Source organism: Molossus molossus, unplaced genomic scaffold, assembly GCF_014108415.1.
Source record: "Molossus molossus isolate mMolMol1 unplaced genomic scaffold, mMolMol1.p scaffold_m16_p_21, whole genome shotgun sequence".
NCBI lineage: Eukaryota > Metazoa > Chordata > Mammalia > Chiroptera > Molossidae > Molossus > Molossus molossus.
This window is the reverse complement of record NW_023425357.1, coordinates 2,138,673-2,154,892: the sequence shown is the minus strand read 5'-3', so window position 1 is coordinate 2,154,892 and position 16,220 is coordinate 2,138,673. Positions and strand designations below refer to the sequence as shown.

The following is a 16,220-nucleotide window of genomic DNA, read 5'->3' as shown; positions in this document are numbered from 1 at the left end:
CCCTCTGACCTGTGGCTGCTGGGAAAGGGTCCCCATCACTACAGTCACCAGGAAATAAGTGTGTCCCTCATTTCCACACCTGCCTCACTGCAGAGTAAGTGTTAGCACAGAGCCCCACTCTGGGCAAGGACATGCAGGGGACGGTGCCTCCCATGAAGGAAGCAGGACACACTTCTCCCCCGGCTTGACACCCCCAGAGGGACCAGAAACTCAGACCCCACCCCTTCCCCACCTGAGCGCCTCCTGGTCCACACCACAGCTCCAGCCACAGCTGCCACCAGAAGCACAAGAACACCAACAACGATGCCCACGATGAAGGTGGTCTGAGGAGGCCGCTCTGGGAAGAGAAGGGAAGGGGAGGTGAGGGCCCCAACCCCAGGCCTCAGCCCAGACCCCACTCAAGTCCTCCAGAGGCCCCGCTTCCCTGGAAGAGGCTCTGTGCCCACGTACCCTCCTCAACCCATCTCAGGGTCAGGGGCTCGGGCAGCCCCTCGTGCTGCACACGGCAGGTGTATCTCTGCTCCTCTCCACGGGGCACCACCAGGGCCGCCCACTTCTGGAAGGTCCCGTCCCCCGCAGGCCTGGTCTCCACAAGCTCCATGTCCTGGGTCTGGTCCTCCCCGTCACGCTGCCAGGTCAGGGTGATCTCCGCAGGGTAGAAGCCCCGGGCCCAGCACCTCAGGGTGACCGCATGCTCAGATATGGGGTGGTGGGTCACCTGTGTCCTCGGAGGGTCTGAGGGAAGGGTGAGAGAGTTCAGGGTCTTTGCATGGTCAGGGGACACTCCAGCAGCGCTCACCTGACCACCCTGGGAATGGACAGTGTGACGAGGGGAGCACAAAACCCAGACACCAGCCTGGACAGAGGCACCTGGAATGATCTCCTTGTCTCTAGAAAGTTCTAGAATGAAATGGACACAGCCCAGGGCCGAAGTCAGGTCTCCGAGGGGGATGAAGGGCATTTCTGGGCCTGATCTGAGTAAAGACCAACTGACTCAGGAACACGGGTCAGACCTCACACACGGTGGGTGTGGGGCAGCGAACAAGGCCTGAGAGACGGTCCCCCAGGGTCCCAAGGGTTCTGCCTGGAATATGGGAACCGCGGGGGGTTATTTCAGGGGCGGGCTCCCCTGCTTCCTAAGTGTTCCTGAGAGAGGGTGGGGGTCCCTCAGGGACCTCATCTGACTATCCTGACCCAAGGAGGGGGTGCTGTGACCCCGATCCCATGTCCTGTCTCCGGGAGGACCCCAGCCCCAGGGGAGAGGAGGCGGCCGAGGCCCCTGGTACCTGCGCGCTGCAGCGTCTCCTTCCCTTTCTCCAGGTACAGGCGGAGCCACTGCACGCACTCGCCCTCCAGGTAGATCCTCATGTGCTCCGCCTCACCGTCCTCCTCCCACTTGCGCCGGGAGATCTGAGCCGCCGTGTCGGCCGCGGTCCAGGAGCGCAGGTCCTCGTTCAGGGCGATGTAGTCGGTGCCGTCGTAGGCGAACTGTCTGTACCCGCGGAGGAGGCTCCCGTCCGCGCCCACCTCGCAGCCGGACATGCTCTGCAGGGTGTGAGACCCTGACCCCGCCCCGAGGTCAGCCCCGCCCACTCCCAGGGGTCAGCCCCGCCCCCACCCGGCAAGGATTCGGCCTAAAGTGAAAGTGAAACCGGGTCGAAGTCCCGGGCTCGTCCCGGGTGGGCCGGGCGGTCCCGCAGCCGCGGGGTGGAGCTCGGACCCGGACCCCGGGGCGACCCCCCCGTCCGTGGGGATGGGGCCGGGACCGGGCGGCCGTGGCTCACCGTCCTCGGTCTGGTTGTAGTAGCCGAGCAGGGTCTTCAGGCCCACTCGGGAATTCTGTGCGTTGTTCCTGCAGATCCGCGTGTTCCGGTCCCAGTACTGCGGGTCCTCCCGCTCCACCCACGGCTGCTCCATCCACGGCGCCCGCGGCTCCATCCTCGGACTCGCGGCGTCGCTGTCGAACCGCACGAACTGCGTGTCGTCCACGTAGCCGACGGCGAGGAACCGGGGCTCCCCTCGGCCGGGCCGGGACACGGCGGTGTAGAAATACCGGAGGGAGTGGGGGCCTGGGCGGGAGGAGCGGGCCGGTGGGGACGGCTGCCCGGTCCTGCCCGCCCGGCCCGCTCCTCCCCGCACAGGCCGCTCCCCGACCCGCACTCACCGGCCCAGCTGCGGGTCAGCACCAGCGCCCCCGAGAGCAGCAGGAGGAGGCTTGGGGACCTCATGACCCGCATTTTCGGGTCCGGGACCGTCTGAGTCCGGGAGGGGGGAGAGTTTGCGGGGACGTGATGACTGGGAGCAGCGTGGACGCTGATTGGCTGCTGAAAAAAATGACGGCCAATAGAAATGAGAAGTGTGTCTGTGTCATGAGTATCCAGGAAGGAGGCCCTGACACAGGTTGTGACAGGCAGAAGTGAAACCAGGGAGCAGGGGACTCCCCAAGAGTGAACTTCCGCGTCCCAGACTCCGCCCTCGCACTGAGGCCCTGATAGCCAGGCCTGGGGACCTGGGACTTGGCCCTGACCCTGCTCCTGCAGGACAGCTCCCTGTAACCCGGCTCCCTGGGTCCCGCCCATGTGCTGTTTTATTCAGCCACTCAAACGTTTTGGTTTTAGATTCTCTATAGTCTTACAGATTAGGTAGGACCCCCAAAATAATTATGTTTATGTGGGTTATTGCTATCCATGTTTACCACACAAGGAATCAAATGGTATGAAAAATATATTAATGCATTAAGTATATTAATAACCTAAGACATGTTAAGAGAAATAATGTTTTTATGAAAAATAAGTTTCCCAAATAAACAGGGTACAGGGAGGAGTGGACCTGCTGACATTGCCTGTTCTTGCAGATCTCAGGTCCCTTCTGCACCACTAGAAGACCGCTGCATTTTCACATTGGCTTCTCTGTGTAATCTGCGATGTTTAGTTTTGTTTTGTTACCTGTGGGAGATGGTCGCAGTATAAAAATCATTTTCAGCCTACAGAAATATGCAAGAGGAGCATTTTTAACAACTTTTCAGGTAACTATGAATCGTTCTTTTTTTTTTTTATCCTCACCCGAGGACATTTTTCCATTTTTTGTTCAGGTAGAGTGGGAGGGAGAGAGAGGAACAGAGAGAGAGAGAGAGAGAAACATCGATGTGAAAGGAACACATCGAGTGGCTGCCACCCGCACAACCGACCAGGGCCAGGGACAAACTGCAACCGAGGTACATGCCCTTAGCGGGAACCGAACCCGGGTCTCTCAGGACCGCAGGCCAACGCTCTAACCGCTGAGCCAAACCGGCCAGGGCTGAATCGTTCTTTTTGATACTCCACTAACACGACACAAGTGGTCACTTCTGAAAACCTCATTGCAAAGTGGATCCTGAAACAAAATTGAATATTTCCTGTTCTGTTCAAATCCACTGGTTTGTCTTGAATGATTGGCTGGTGTCCTGATGCGTGAGGATTTAAAAGTGATGCATTGTTTCACTAAGTTATGGAGATCTCCCAGTGTTGGTGCACTTCATTCCATGTCATCAAAACCCACATTTGTGCATATGACCACAGATCCCACTAGAATTGTTTGTCAACACTGGGACGCTGTCCATCTTATATCATGAGACACAGGTGTTCCAGAATTCTGGCTTTCCTTGAGAGCTCACACTTTTTTTAGAGAGAGAAAGAAACATGGATCAGTTGTATTCTGCACGTGCCCCGATTAAAGATGGACCCTGGGTGCATGTCCTGATGGGGAATCGAACCTGCCACCTTCTGATATCCAAGATGACACTCCAATCAAATGAGCCCCACCTGCCAGGGCTATATGTGTGATTGTATTCATTCAATACAGAGCCTGGTACAGGGGCACTGATAGGGACATGGACTGGGGGTGGATTGGTGCACAGTGGGGGGATTGGAGACAAGGTAGGAATTACACGGGGGACGAAGACACAGGACCAGACAGGGGAGAGAACACAGGGAGATGGGGACCAAGCAGACAGCTACCCTCATGGGAGCAAGGATGTTGCTGCTGGACTTTTATAGGGTTGATTTAAATTGCTAGTAATAGATGAGTCATAGACAGAATCAATATGTTGGTCATGTGGTGTTTAGGTGACATGTAATGCTCAGGCCAGTGTGGCTCAGTGGCTAGAGTGTCGGCCTGTGGATCAAAGAATCGTGGGTTTGATTCTTAGTCTTGGGAACATACTCAGTTGAAGGTTCGATCCCGGACCCTATCGGGTTCTTGCAGGAGGCATCATATTGTTGTGTCTCTGGATTCTTGTACTCTCACCCAAGGACTTTTTTTTCTTTTTAAGTTTCTTCTGGTATCTTTGTCGATCACAGATAGGGACAGAGAGAGGAATGTGTGGCTGGAGTTAGGTAGACTCTTAGGTCTGTAGCCTTTTTTTTTTTTTCATCCTCACCCTAGGACACTTTTGCATTTATCTTCAGATAGAGTGGAAGAGAGAGAGGGAGGAAGAGAGAAAAACATCGATGTGAAAGAGACACATCGTGTGACTGCCACCCACAAGACCCCAACCAGGGCCGGATATACTGCAACCGAGGTACATGCCCTTAGTGGGAACCAAGCCCGGCCTCTCTGGTCCTCAGGATGACACTCTAAATGCTGAGCCAAACCGGCCAGGGCAATTGACATGTCTCTTACACATTGATGTTTCCCTTTCTCTCCCCCTCGCGCCCACTCTATCTAAAATAAATTAACAGAAAAATATTCTCGCCTGACGGATTAATAAAAATGTAAGAGAATCTATAGACATTGTTCAATTGTTTAGTCAACATGTTTTCGAACTGATGACCCTTCTGGTCCAGGTTCTGCTCATGCCATAAACTCCCTCATTGTCATTGTCATTGTTATTGAGATCATGGTTGCTGTTCACAATCCTGTACCGACCTGTGTAAAAGATGTATGTGTCTATCATTTCACTTTTCCTCCAATCCCAGAAGTGCCCCCAGTGGGTTTTGCTTTCTCCCACCTCCTGAATCTATCACCAAGGGATGTCATGTAACATACTCACGTCTCCTCCCTGGATGGTAATGTATCAAATCAGGTGTGAAACTGCCATTCTCCAGAGCACTTTCTCAATCCATTGAGATTCTGCTTCTCGACGATTGTCAACAGTTCGGCTCCCTAAACTCACACAATTCTCTAGAGGTTTGAATGTCTCTTACGTTGACAATCTACCTCACAGGGAGAAGGAACAGAGTTCTACAGTGGTCATAATGAGCAGGCTGGAGGCCTCAAAGCTGGAGGACACGGAAGATAATGCAGGACTGGAATGCCCCGGGCTCCTTCGATGCAGGACGGGCGCAGTGACCCCTGGACAGTTTTCTTTCCCTGATGGAAAATGGGGAAATAGTTGCATGGTCTGTGGCTATTCTGAGCCTGGCATCGCTCAGTTCATTCTGGAACATGGAGTCAGGCGTGACTCCTGAACAGCTCCCTGGGTAGGTACTGAAGGTGTCCTGTTAGACGGAGATGAGTCACTGATCCGGAAACACCACGGGAGAAGGGTTCCTGCCCAGGGCCACCCCTGGCTCCGACGTCTTAGAAATGTCACATCGACATCATCTCTGGGAACACCTGTCTCACCTAATAGGGTGCTGGGAGATTTCATTCAGTCGTACACCAATGCAAGTGGCAAACTTGTTGAGTGCTGTTTATTTCCTGTAGGCTCCTATGTCAGCTGTTAAAAAGGAGGACATTTCTGAGGGGATGCAGAGCCACGGAAGGGGAGACCCCACCTGCCCTTGTTTGTTGTCCCCACAAAATTTTTTTTTGAAAATATATATGCATATTTTTTTTCTTCATTGATCTTAGCGAGAGAGGAAGGGAGAGGGAGAGAGAGACAGAACTGTAAGAACGAGGCGGTGGTGAGGACCAGAAGAGTGCAGGCGTATTGAGGGAAAGATTTGCCAGGCTACCTCTAAGGAGAAAATAGTGACCAGCTCTTCCAGACTAAGGGTTTTTAAACAGGGCTGGGGTGGTTGGTTGTGCAGCAGAGCAGTGGTGATCATCCTTGATTGGTCAGTGCTGGGATCTCCTGAAACTTGTTTTTCTTGTCGAGCGACGCGGTTATCCTTTTGGGTGGGTTAGGGTAGTTCCCTCATTCTGTTCCACCTGACTGGAGTGATAGGTTTTGGTTTCCTGTAATGAGAGGTTTAGGGCAAGGTTAAATGATAAGAGGCTTGAGGCATCCATATGAAAGTAAAAGATGTAAGAGGCTTGGGGCAGTAATATGGAAGTTAAGAGCTAACATTTCCCGACTCTTAGTTAATATGAGTTGGAAAATGTTTGTGTTGATTGGAACTTTGGGTTGACCCCTAGGGAGAGCTTCTCGGGCAAGAGTGTTCTTCTGGCCCTGGCCAGTTTGGCTCAGCGGTTGAGCATCACCCTGCAGACCAGAGAGTCCCTGTTCGGTTCCCACTAGGGGCACATACCACAAAAAAAAAAAAAAAGAGTGTTCTTCTGTAGCTCCTTCCTCCTGTTCTCCCTAGGTGTTGCTCCTCCTGGCAGGTTATCCTGGGGTAGTGGGGTGTAAGGTTGGAGTACAAGTTGGTGGTGGGCGACCCTAGTGAACTCGGTCACCTGTGCATGTAGAAATTTCAGAAAACATGGGAGAAGCAGTAAGAGGAGAGAAATTACTATTAGTGGAGTTATAAGTGGGAGTGGGATGTTAAAGAGGGGGTTTGACCACCATTGGCCTAGTGGTGATGCTTCCTCAGGCCTGCGATTGCAGAGCCTCTCCTGGAGAATTCGGAGAGAGTTAATATTTCCCTCTACTACACCTGATTCGTTGATATTGTCGCAGCATTTTTCTTGGGAGAAAAGCAGGTACCTTTGTCAGTGGTGAGAAGGTCCAGGACCCGTCGGATATGGAGGGCGACCTCTGCTTGGGAGGTGAGTTGTCATTGTAGGGAGGCTAGGCAGGCAGCCAAGTTTCTGCAACCTCTTTCTAGATCCGCCTGAATTTCTTCAGTCATTTTAAGGCTGTGGCCAAGTCCAGCTCCCCGGTTCCTAGGGCGGCTACGGAGGAGAAGAAAGAGAGGCCTACAAGAACAGGGAGAAAGATGGCTTACTTTTGGCGGGGGCTTTGGAGGTTTCTAGCTACCTCATCCTCAGTGTAATATAGAAGCTATGGGGTGAGAATTGCCGGGATACATGGGCCCAGAGAGGTGGTTTAGATGTGGTTGGTTAGAGTGTGGTTACACCAAAAGAAAGTTCCCTGAGGACTTGTAAAGTCAGAGGTAATTTGTGGATTTTGATGGCATGTCGGGTGGGAGATGTCTTTATAGTAGCATCGATTATAGGTGTTATTTGGGGTGTATAAGGGCACACGTGGTCTAGGGAAAATGAGGAGGCGGGGCGGGTTTTAGAAATGTTGAGAGGGTGTGAGAGTGGGATTGCAGCCATTGGTGGTCGATCCCGGAAGGCACAGAGGAAGCATGGAGAGGGCTCGACGTCCTGGGTTAGGTTTAGAATCTGGACTCCGTTTTTGATTCGCTTTAGCCATGAAAATGGGGTTTGTTTGTTAGAAAGGTGTTCAGTGAGGGAAGTTTCCTGGGCTAAGATTTTGTGGGTGAGGTCTTCTAGTTTCTGGAAAGATGTTTTTTGCGGGACATATTTCTGTCTGATGATTATGTGGTATTTGGTCCATCCCTTGATAGGGTTCCCTTTTGGCCTCGTTTCCACTTATAGTCCCAGGGGTCAGAAATGGAGAAAGTCCAGATGCCAGTGGGTGTTTTTATATGCTTGTTGTCTCTTTGAGGACATGTGGCAGCTAGTATATAGCTATTTTGAAGGGCAAGGTATATGGAAGAGGAAGTGCAAAGCTCCGTTCCGTTGAAGGGTTGTGTTTTCTCAGAGTTGGGAGCAATGGTGATCGTTGATGAGCACCCAGTGAGGGGGCAGTCTGTGGAGGCGATTATTTGGTTAAGAGGCTGGGTGGAGCATATATTAAGAAAAAACCTCCAAACGTAGGGTTCGGGCTTTGAGGTCAGAAGGGAGATGTGAGGAAGGGAAGAGAAAGTAGTAGGGAAAACATGTTAAATGAGAAGAAAGAGGAGGAGGAAGATGGAGAAGTCGGTCTCCAAGGCTGTAAGAATTTGAAGGGCTCCTTGCCAGAAGAGGTCTTGGATGGAGGTGAGGAGGTCGTCTGTATTAGAGCTGCAGGCCCTGAACCAGGCATGTCTTCCCATTGGGTTTGATGACAGGGAGGACTGGAGTGTTGTAGGGGCAGTTAGTGGGGATTAGGAGTCCTGAGGCTAAAAATATGGAGATGAGGGTTTTTAGGCCCTGTAGATATTTTCGAGAAGTGGGGTACTGGGGTACATTAGGAAAGAGATGTTTTTAAGGGATATTTTGATGGGGGTCTGGTGAGTAGCTATGGAGGGCTGGCTAGTGTCCCAGACCTGAGGATTAACAATAGAGTGGGAGCCCTGGCCTGTTTGGCTCAGCAGTTAGAGCGTCGGCTTGGGGTCCAGAGAGACCCGGGTTCGGTTCCCGCTAAGGGCACGTACCTCAGTTGCAGTTTGTCCCTGGCCCTGGTTGGTCGTGCGGGTGGCAGCCACTCATTGTGTCCCTTTCACATGGATGTTTCTCTCTCTCTCTCTTCCTCTCTCTCCCTCCCTCTTTGTTTGAACAAAAAATGGAAAAATGTCTTCAGGTGAGGTTTAAAAAAACAAAAACAAAACAATAGAGTGGGAAATGGGAAAAGAAGCGGGGGAGGGGGGTCAGAGGAATCGAGGGCGTGGCTGTCGTCCAGCAAGCAGAATATTCTGATATTTTGAGAAATGGTTGTAGGTCTCTTTGGAGAAAAGAGTTGGAGAATAGTAGGGAATTTGCTTAAGATATCCTGTCCTAAGAGAGGGGTGGGGCATTGGGCATGACTAGGAATTGATGTGTTAATGAAGTTCCTTCTAAGATACAAGTTACAGGAAGGGTAGTAAGGGGGGCAGGAGCACTGACCTGAGACTGTCACTATGAAGCTTTGAGAGGAGCAGAGAGGGCCATTTAATTCCAGGAGGGTGGAGAAGGGGCCTCAGTGTCTATGAGGAAGGAGATTTTCTTTCCTGCTATCCGAAGGTTTAACCTGGGCTCACTGTTGGTGATGTGTACTGGGGCCGATGTCCCAGGGCCTCCTCAGTTTTCTGCTGCCAGGCCCAGAAATTCAGTTACTGTCCTAGGTGGGGCATTCACTGTTGGGGAAGGTCGACCCGAATGCCCTTTGGTGCTCGGGGCAATCAATTCCCCAGTGGCCCTCGTGGTGACAGTGTGAGCAAGGCCCCAGAGGGGGGTGAGGGTTTGGGCACTGTCTGGCCCAGTGGCTCCTTTGTTTGCATTTGAAGCAGGAGCCAGGAGGATTTGACTGAGGAGGTTGCCCCTAGAGCCCCAGCCCCTTGGACCAGTGTTCCCTTGAAGGGCCGATTGAGAGATGAAATGTGAGTGGAGGAGGGTGGTCCCGGTTGGGGATGTGGGGTCCATAGGAGTGTATCTAACAAAGGCCTGGGAGAGTCGTTCTAGGAATTCTCCCAGATTTTCTTGGGCCCTTTGAATGATTTCTTTGATTTTGTCATAATTGATGGCCTTATTGGCTAGATTTTATAAGGCCTGAAAAAAGTAGTCTATAATACGGTCAAGTTCCCTACGATTAGCATGGCCAATCTGATCGTTCCAATTTGGGTCACTGGGGGTAACTGCTTCTCTCATAAGAGGGAGGTTATTGTCCTGGGCATGTGTCTCATCTGCTACTTGCTGGGTGGTCGCCCACACCCAATCCTTATCGTGTGCAGAGAGGGAAGAAGTAAGGATGATAGAAAGATCGTGCCAGGTAAGATCATAGAGTGGGGTGAGGTATCGGAACTCCTCGATGTAGGTGTTGGGATCAGAGGAAAAGGAGCCAAGATGGCGTTCAATTTGGGATAAATCAGAGAGGGAGAAGGGGATGGCTACACGCACTATTCCCTCGGTGCCAGCTACTTCCCAGAGCGGATATAAACCAGTCTGGGGAGGTTCACGTGGGTGGAGAAATTGGGGAGATGCGAGGGAAGGCGCGTCTGGTGGAGGAGAAGAGGCATTCAGATAAGGCGGAGGCAGAGCGGCAATGGGAGAAAGGGGTGTATCTGGGGCAGGGGGAGGAGGAGGAAGAGGAGAAAGAGCTGTGGCCGAGTGATCTTGAGGGTCACAAACCTCCGTAGAAGACAGGGGGATTGGAGACTGGGCTAGAAGGACCAGGTGGGTGAAGCAGTAGAACGAAGGGAAGCGGGAGAGGGGAGAGAGAAGAAAGCCTGCACATTAGGAATTTCTGAGGCCTTGCCTCTCTGGTGGCAGAAATTATCTAAGTCTCAGAATATTGAAGTCAAAAGTGCCATTTTCTGGCCATTGAGAGTTATTGTCGAGTTTATGTTGGGGCAGAGGAACATGAGTTTGCGGGGCCTTGGAGAGGCCAAGGTTGTTTACATTTTTCAGTAGACAGCCAAGGGGGCTTGAGCGAGGTGGTCTTGATTGAGACGACCCCCTTTTGTAGAGAGGCAATGACAGGAGAGGGCGTCCCCATCTCCAATCAAGGCCTCGGGAGGACAAGCCTGTAGGAAGGACAAATCAGGGAGTCGTCACCCCGACTTGAATGCCCAAGAGTAGTGAGGGGTCTGACTAGGAACCTAGATTTGGAGACGAGAGAGAGAGAGAGAGAGAGAGAGAGAGAGAGAGAGAGAGAGACGGTCGGGCCACTCAGTAGATAGGGTGAGTTAAAATCAAAACTGTGTGTAGGTGGAAAAATAAGGGAGAATTTTGAGACGAGAGCAAGACAGGCAGGCCACCTGGTAGCAAATGTAGGTGGAAGAATAAGACAAAATAGGGAAGGAGAGAAAGAGTGTGAGAAAGGGAGAGCGAGGGTGCCTGAAATTGGGAAGGCCAACCGGAAGGGGGGGGGAGGAATTCCTTACCTTCTGGTTCACCAGGTAAAAGCGGGTCCAGGACAGGTTGGAACCGGCCAATCAACCCAAAGGACAGTCCACCCAGAATCTGGGAGTTAGCCCAGACGAGTCTCCACTGCCCGCTGCTTCCCAGGTAGTAAGGGTGTCTGTGCTGGAAATCGTCCAGGCTACCAAGCTCCCGTCCCCAGGTTTCGGCACCATATGTAAGAAGGAGGCGGAACGAGGCGGTGCAGAGTCTCCAGAAGTGCAGGTTTATTGGGAATCAGCCTGCAGGACTACCTCTAAGGAGAGAGTAGCCACCGGCTTGTACAGACCAGGGATTTTTAAACTCAGGGCTGGGGGGCGTGGTCATTCAGTCAAGCAGTCGTGGTCGTCATTGATTGGTCAGGCCTGAGGCCTCCCGAGTTCTTGATTGGTCAGGGGCGGGGTCTCCTGAAACTTGTTTTTCTTATCCAGCGACCCTTTGCAGTTTTGAGTGGGTTAGGGTGGTTCCATCATTCCGTTCCTCCTGACTGGAGAGATGGGTTTTGGTTTTCTGGAATGAGAGGCTTAGGGCAGTAATATGGAAGTTAAGAGCTAACAGATACGTGTTCCAAGTGGCCTCTTGTACAATGAAGTTGAGAGCTCAGAACTCAGAGGGTGTGCGGTGCCTGTCCAGTCAGCACCAGGTCCCCAAGCTGCCTTTCCAGCCGCTCTCACATAGGGGGCGTAGCATACCCTCTGTGCCATTTTGGATGTTTTGCCCTAGATTTTTTTTTTTAATAGTCCTTCCTGTTCAGATTGACAACTCTCTTAATAAATTCTAAAATTCAAAAAGAATATTAATGAAAAAGTGTCTTCAGGTGAGAATTAACCACACACAAAAACACTGCACACAAGCCCTGGGTGGGTGGCTCAGCGGGTAGGAGCACCGTCCCTGTACGCCAACCAGGGTTGTGGATTTGATCCCTGGTCAGGGGACATACAAGAATCAATAGAAGAATGTATGAAAAAGTGAAACAACAAATTCATGTTCTCTCTCTCACTCTCAAATCAATAAAAATTTTTAAGTGCATACAACAGCCTGGCTCCTGGAGGAGCTGAGTGGAGTCGGTGAGTATTTCCTCCCTTCTGGTTCCCAACAACGTTCTCTGCCACTGATTCAAATCTGTGTGTGGAGCCTTAGTCTGCGTCTGCACCTTCTCCGCTGAGACTGATCACCCAGGGGCCACCTGTTGAAAAAATTCACTGCACCACTTCCAACACAAAACATGCTTGTTGGGGTCATTAGGTAGGTGGCTCCCACTTTCATGTCTCTGTGTAAAATGGAGGATGAAGCGGGCATGCTAAGACTCAAGGTCACGGTCAGTGGAGGTCCCATTTACATTTTTGAGCGCCCAAGGGTGTTAGTGTGTTCATGAGCTAATCTGTTAACTGTGAGACATGGTCATCCATCTTCAGGGCTCTGTGTGTCCAGTGAGGAAATCTGGTCACAGAGATCACCGGCTATGTAGGGGTGGTAAGGGTGGGCCCACCTTCAAAACCGGGCCCCATAGTGGTAAGTGGATCTGTGGGGTCACCAAGGACGCCTGTGATGTCCCAGGGGAGGCGCAGAGCAGACAAAGGGTGGATGCAAAGTGAGGCTTAGGGAAGTCAGAGCCTCAGAAAATCTCCTCCACCCGTCCTCTCTTAAAGATTGAATCTATTGGGGAGACATCAGGTAATATGATGTAGGATTTGGGGGCATAATTCTGTAACACATCATCTGTACATTGTGCTATGTGTTCACCACGCCAAGTCAAGTCTCCATCCATCACCATTTATCGCGCCATTACCCTCTTGTAACTCCCCCACCCCCTTCCTTCTGGTGATCACCATGCTGATGTGTGTGAGAAATTAAGTAGAGAAAAAAATCACACAGAGACAGACCATCTTAATTCACATTCTTCCAACCTACCCTCCTCCCTAGATATGAGCTCCCAATCGCGCCCCAGTTTTTCAACTCCAGTCTGTCGCAAAGCCTTCCATGTGGGCTCAAACTCCATTCACCTGTGTGTCTTTGGGGTTTCCTTGACCACTTTTCTTTCTGGGGTGTATTGGACGAGGTGTAGCCTTAGCATCAGACATGCCTGCTAACCAGTGTTTTCACTGAAACACGGAGAGCTACTCACCTGTCAGAACTGGCTTTCAGCTCTGTCCAGGGAGGGCGGCGATCCCTACAGCCTGAGATGATTGGAGGGGGTCATGAAGAGCACACCGTCCGCCTCCGGAGAAGGGGTAGGCACAGGGATGTACATTCGCTGGTTTCTGTTTCTTTGCTACTCTGCTTTTATACATTTTTTGTTTTTCTTTCTAAATGAAACCTATTGGCATACATTGGTTCATGACATTCAGGTGTACAATTCTATATTACAGGATTTGTGTATTTCATTGTGTGCTCAGCACCCAAGTCTAGTCTTTTTCTCCCACCACACATGTGACCCCCTTTAGTCTGTTCATACCCGCCCACACCCTGGTGACCACCACACTGTCGTCTGAGCCCATGAGCTTGTTTGTTCCTTTGTTGCTGTGTGTTTCATCCCTACACAGCAGTGAAATTCTACGGTTCTTGTCCTTTTTCTGACTTACTCCACTCAGCATGGTCCTTGCAAGGTCCTTCCATGTTATCTCAAATGACCATTTTTTTCCTTTTCCTTTTCAATGTATATTCTTTGTATGGACTTGTCAATCTTCTCATTCTAAAAATAACCCTCCCTGCACCTTATCTATTTCTCTTACTAGCACTCAGGGTTTTGGAGCTTTTAAGCCTCGCTCTCTACTTGCTCTCCACCCTCTGGTGGATTTTTGTGCTGTTGGTTTAATTCAAATGATTCCTTCGAATCGTGTGTGTATAAAAGGGATTCTGGCCCTGGCCGGTTTGGCTCAGCAGATAGAGCGTCTTTCCGCAGACCAGAGAGTACCAGGTTCAGTTTCTGCTAAGGGCATGTACCTCAATTGCAGTTTGTTCCCGGCCCTGGTTGGGCTTCTGTGGGTGGCAACCACTTGACGTGTCTCTCAAACATTGATGTTTCTCTCTCTCTCTCTCTCATCCTCCCTCCCTTTCAACTGCTCTCTCTGAAGATAAGTGCAAAAATGTCCTTGGGTGAGGATAAATTTTTTTTTAAAATTGATTCACTCTTAAATAAATGTTTTGGGAAAATTGGACAACTACATGCAAAAAAAAAAAATGTAACTAGACAATCAACTTATACCATACACAAAAGTGAACTCAAAATGAATAAAAGACATAATTGTGACCCGTGAATCAATAAAAATTCTAGAAGAATATGTAGGCAACAAAATTTTGGACATCATACGCAGCAGAATTTTTACTGATACATCACCTAAAGCAAGAGAAACAAAGGAAAAAATGAACACATGGGACTACATCAAACTAAAAAGTTTCTTCACAGTAAAAGAAACAATCATCAAAATGAAAAGGCAACCCACTGTATGGGAGAACATCATTGCCAATGATACATCAGATAAGGGGTTAATTTCAAAAATACATAGAGTACTCATACAACTCAACAAAAGGAAGACAAAGAACCCTATTAAAACATGGGCAGAGGAGTTGAAAAGACACCTCTCCAAACAGGACATACAAATGGCCAAGAGACATGAAGAAATGCTCAACATTACTAATCATCAGAGAGATGCAAATTAAAACAACAATGAGGTATCACCAAACACCTGTCAGAATGGTCGGCATCAACAAATCATCAAACATGTGTGGGCCAGGGTGTGGAGAAAAGGGGACTCTAGTACACTGCTGATGGAAATGCAGACTGGTGCAGCCACTATGGAAAACAATATGGCCTTACCTCAAAAAATTAAAAATTGAACTTCCATTTGACCCAGTGATCCCACGTCTAGGAATATACCCTAAAAAGCCTGAAACACCAATCAGAAAGAATATATGTACACCCATGTTCATAGCAGCACTATTTACAATAGCTAAGATCTGAAAACAGTCCAAGAGTCCATCAGTAGACAAATGGATAAAAAAGTTGTGGTCCATATACACAATATAGTACTATGCAGCTGTAAGAAAGACCTCATATCCTTTTAAATGAAATGGAGGGACCTGGAAAATATTATCTTAAGTGAAACAAGCCAAACAGAAAACACAAATACCACATGATCTCACTTATTTGTGGAATATAATGAACATACCAGTCTGAGGAATTGGGTAGACCCAGAGACGTAGAAGTGGGGACAGACTGACAACCTTCAGAAGAGGGGGTGGAGGGGGGAGGGAAGAGATAAACCACAGAACTTATATGCATGTACGTATGACCAATGGACATGGACCACAGAGCCGGGGACAGGGCAGGGAGTATGGGGAGGAGGGTGGCAATGGAGTGAAAAAGGAGAAACAACTGTAACAAAAATAAAATTAAAAATACAATTTAAAAAACAAAAGGGAGAAAGAGAGAGACGGTCTTCACTGACTGAATGAATGCAAACCAAGAATTAAATCAGGGCACTCTTTTCACTGATTGGGCAATGATTTCAAGGAACCTTCTGGTACAAAACAAACCAACACACAGCTCCCTATTAAGACAACACAGAGACCAGAAACGGACACAGGCAGATCAGAACTTAGAGCGGCATCAGACAGAAGGTCCAGCTTACAGTAACGTGTTCTTTAATAAGCCGTAGTAGAAGCACAGATTACGAAGGGCATCATTTCTGGAATACAATAGGTTGGAAAAACTTGAAGAAAAATGACCAATGTAGACCCAGTAAAATGTTCCATCCGGCATATTGTGTGTGATCATCGTAAAATTGTATACACGCACCCGATTGTCCTTCTGGGATGTCCAGTTCTTCTTAGCTTGGGTCTTGGGGTCCCTGTGGCATCTCTGAAGGAAACATGGGTGGTGGGAATGAGATACCCCAGGCTGGAAAGCAGTAGGCAGTGAAGGGTGCTCTCAGTAAAAACAGTGTTTCTCTGACAAGCTTGGGGTTGCTGGGGGAGCCACATCCCCCAGCTCCATCAACCCCACTACTTTGGAAGCACACTACTTTGCAAGACCCTGTCACAGGACCCTGCCTCTGGGATTGGGTCCCACCTGATCCCTTCTGGCTCTCCCCACATGTCCACAGGCTCCACTCCCTCACCCTCAAGGTCTTGTACTCAAATCCTACCTCCTCGACCAGGTCTGGTGATGATCCCAATAAATCCAGCACCCAGACCCCTACATCACACACCTGGGCCATCCCAACCACCTTACTCTCTCCTCTTTTCCT

General features: G+C 50.0%; 1 protein-coding gene across 4 annotated transcripts in view; it reads right to left on the bottom strand.

Annotated features, from left to right (window-relative positions):
* Positions 1–16,220, bottom strand: part of LOC118639189 (class I histocompatibility antigen, Gogo-C*0203 alpha chain-like) — a 361,626-nt gene that overhangs the window by 129,677 nt on the left and 215,729 nt on the right. Inside the window, exons 1-5 of one of the 4 annotated variants that reach the window (XM_036275457.1) lie at positions 2,165–2,262; positions 1,785–2,069; positions 1,287–1,562; positions 451–735; positions 233–337 (exon numbers count right to left, since the gene is read on the bottom strand). The exons of 2 other annotated variants lie outside the window; for them this stretch is intronic. In XM_036275457.1, the coding sequence (XP_036131350.1) occupies positions 233–337; positions 451–735; positions 1,287–1,562; positions 1,785–2,069; positions 2,165–2,237 (1,024 nt within the window). In that variant the 5' untranslated portion in view covers positions 2,238–2,262. Of the gene's footprint in view, positions 1–232; positions 338–450; positions 736–1,286; positions 1,563–1,784; positions 2,070–2,164; positions 2,263–16,220 lie in introns of those variants that run through there. One more of the 4 variants, XM_036275458.1, reaches the window with a different exon arrangement.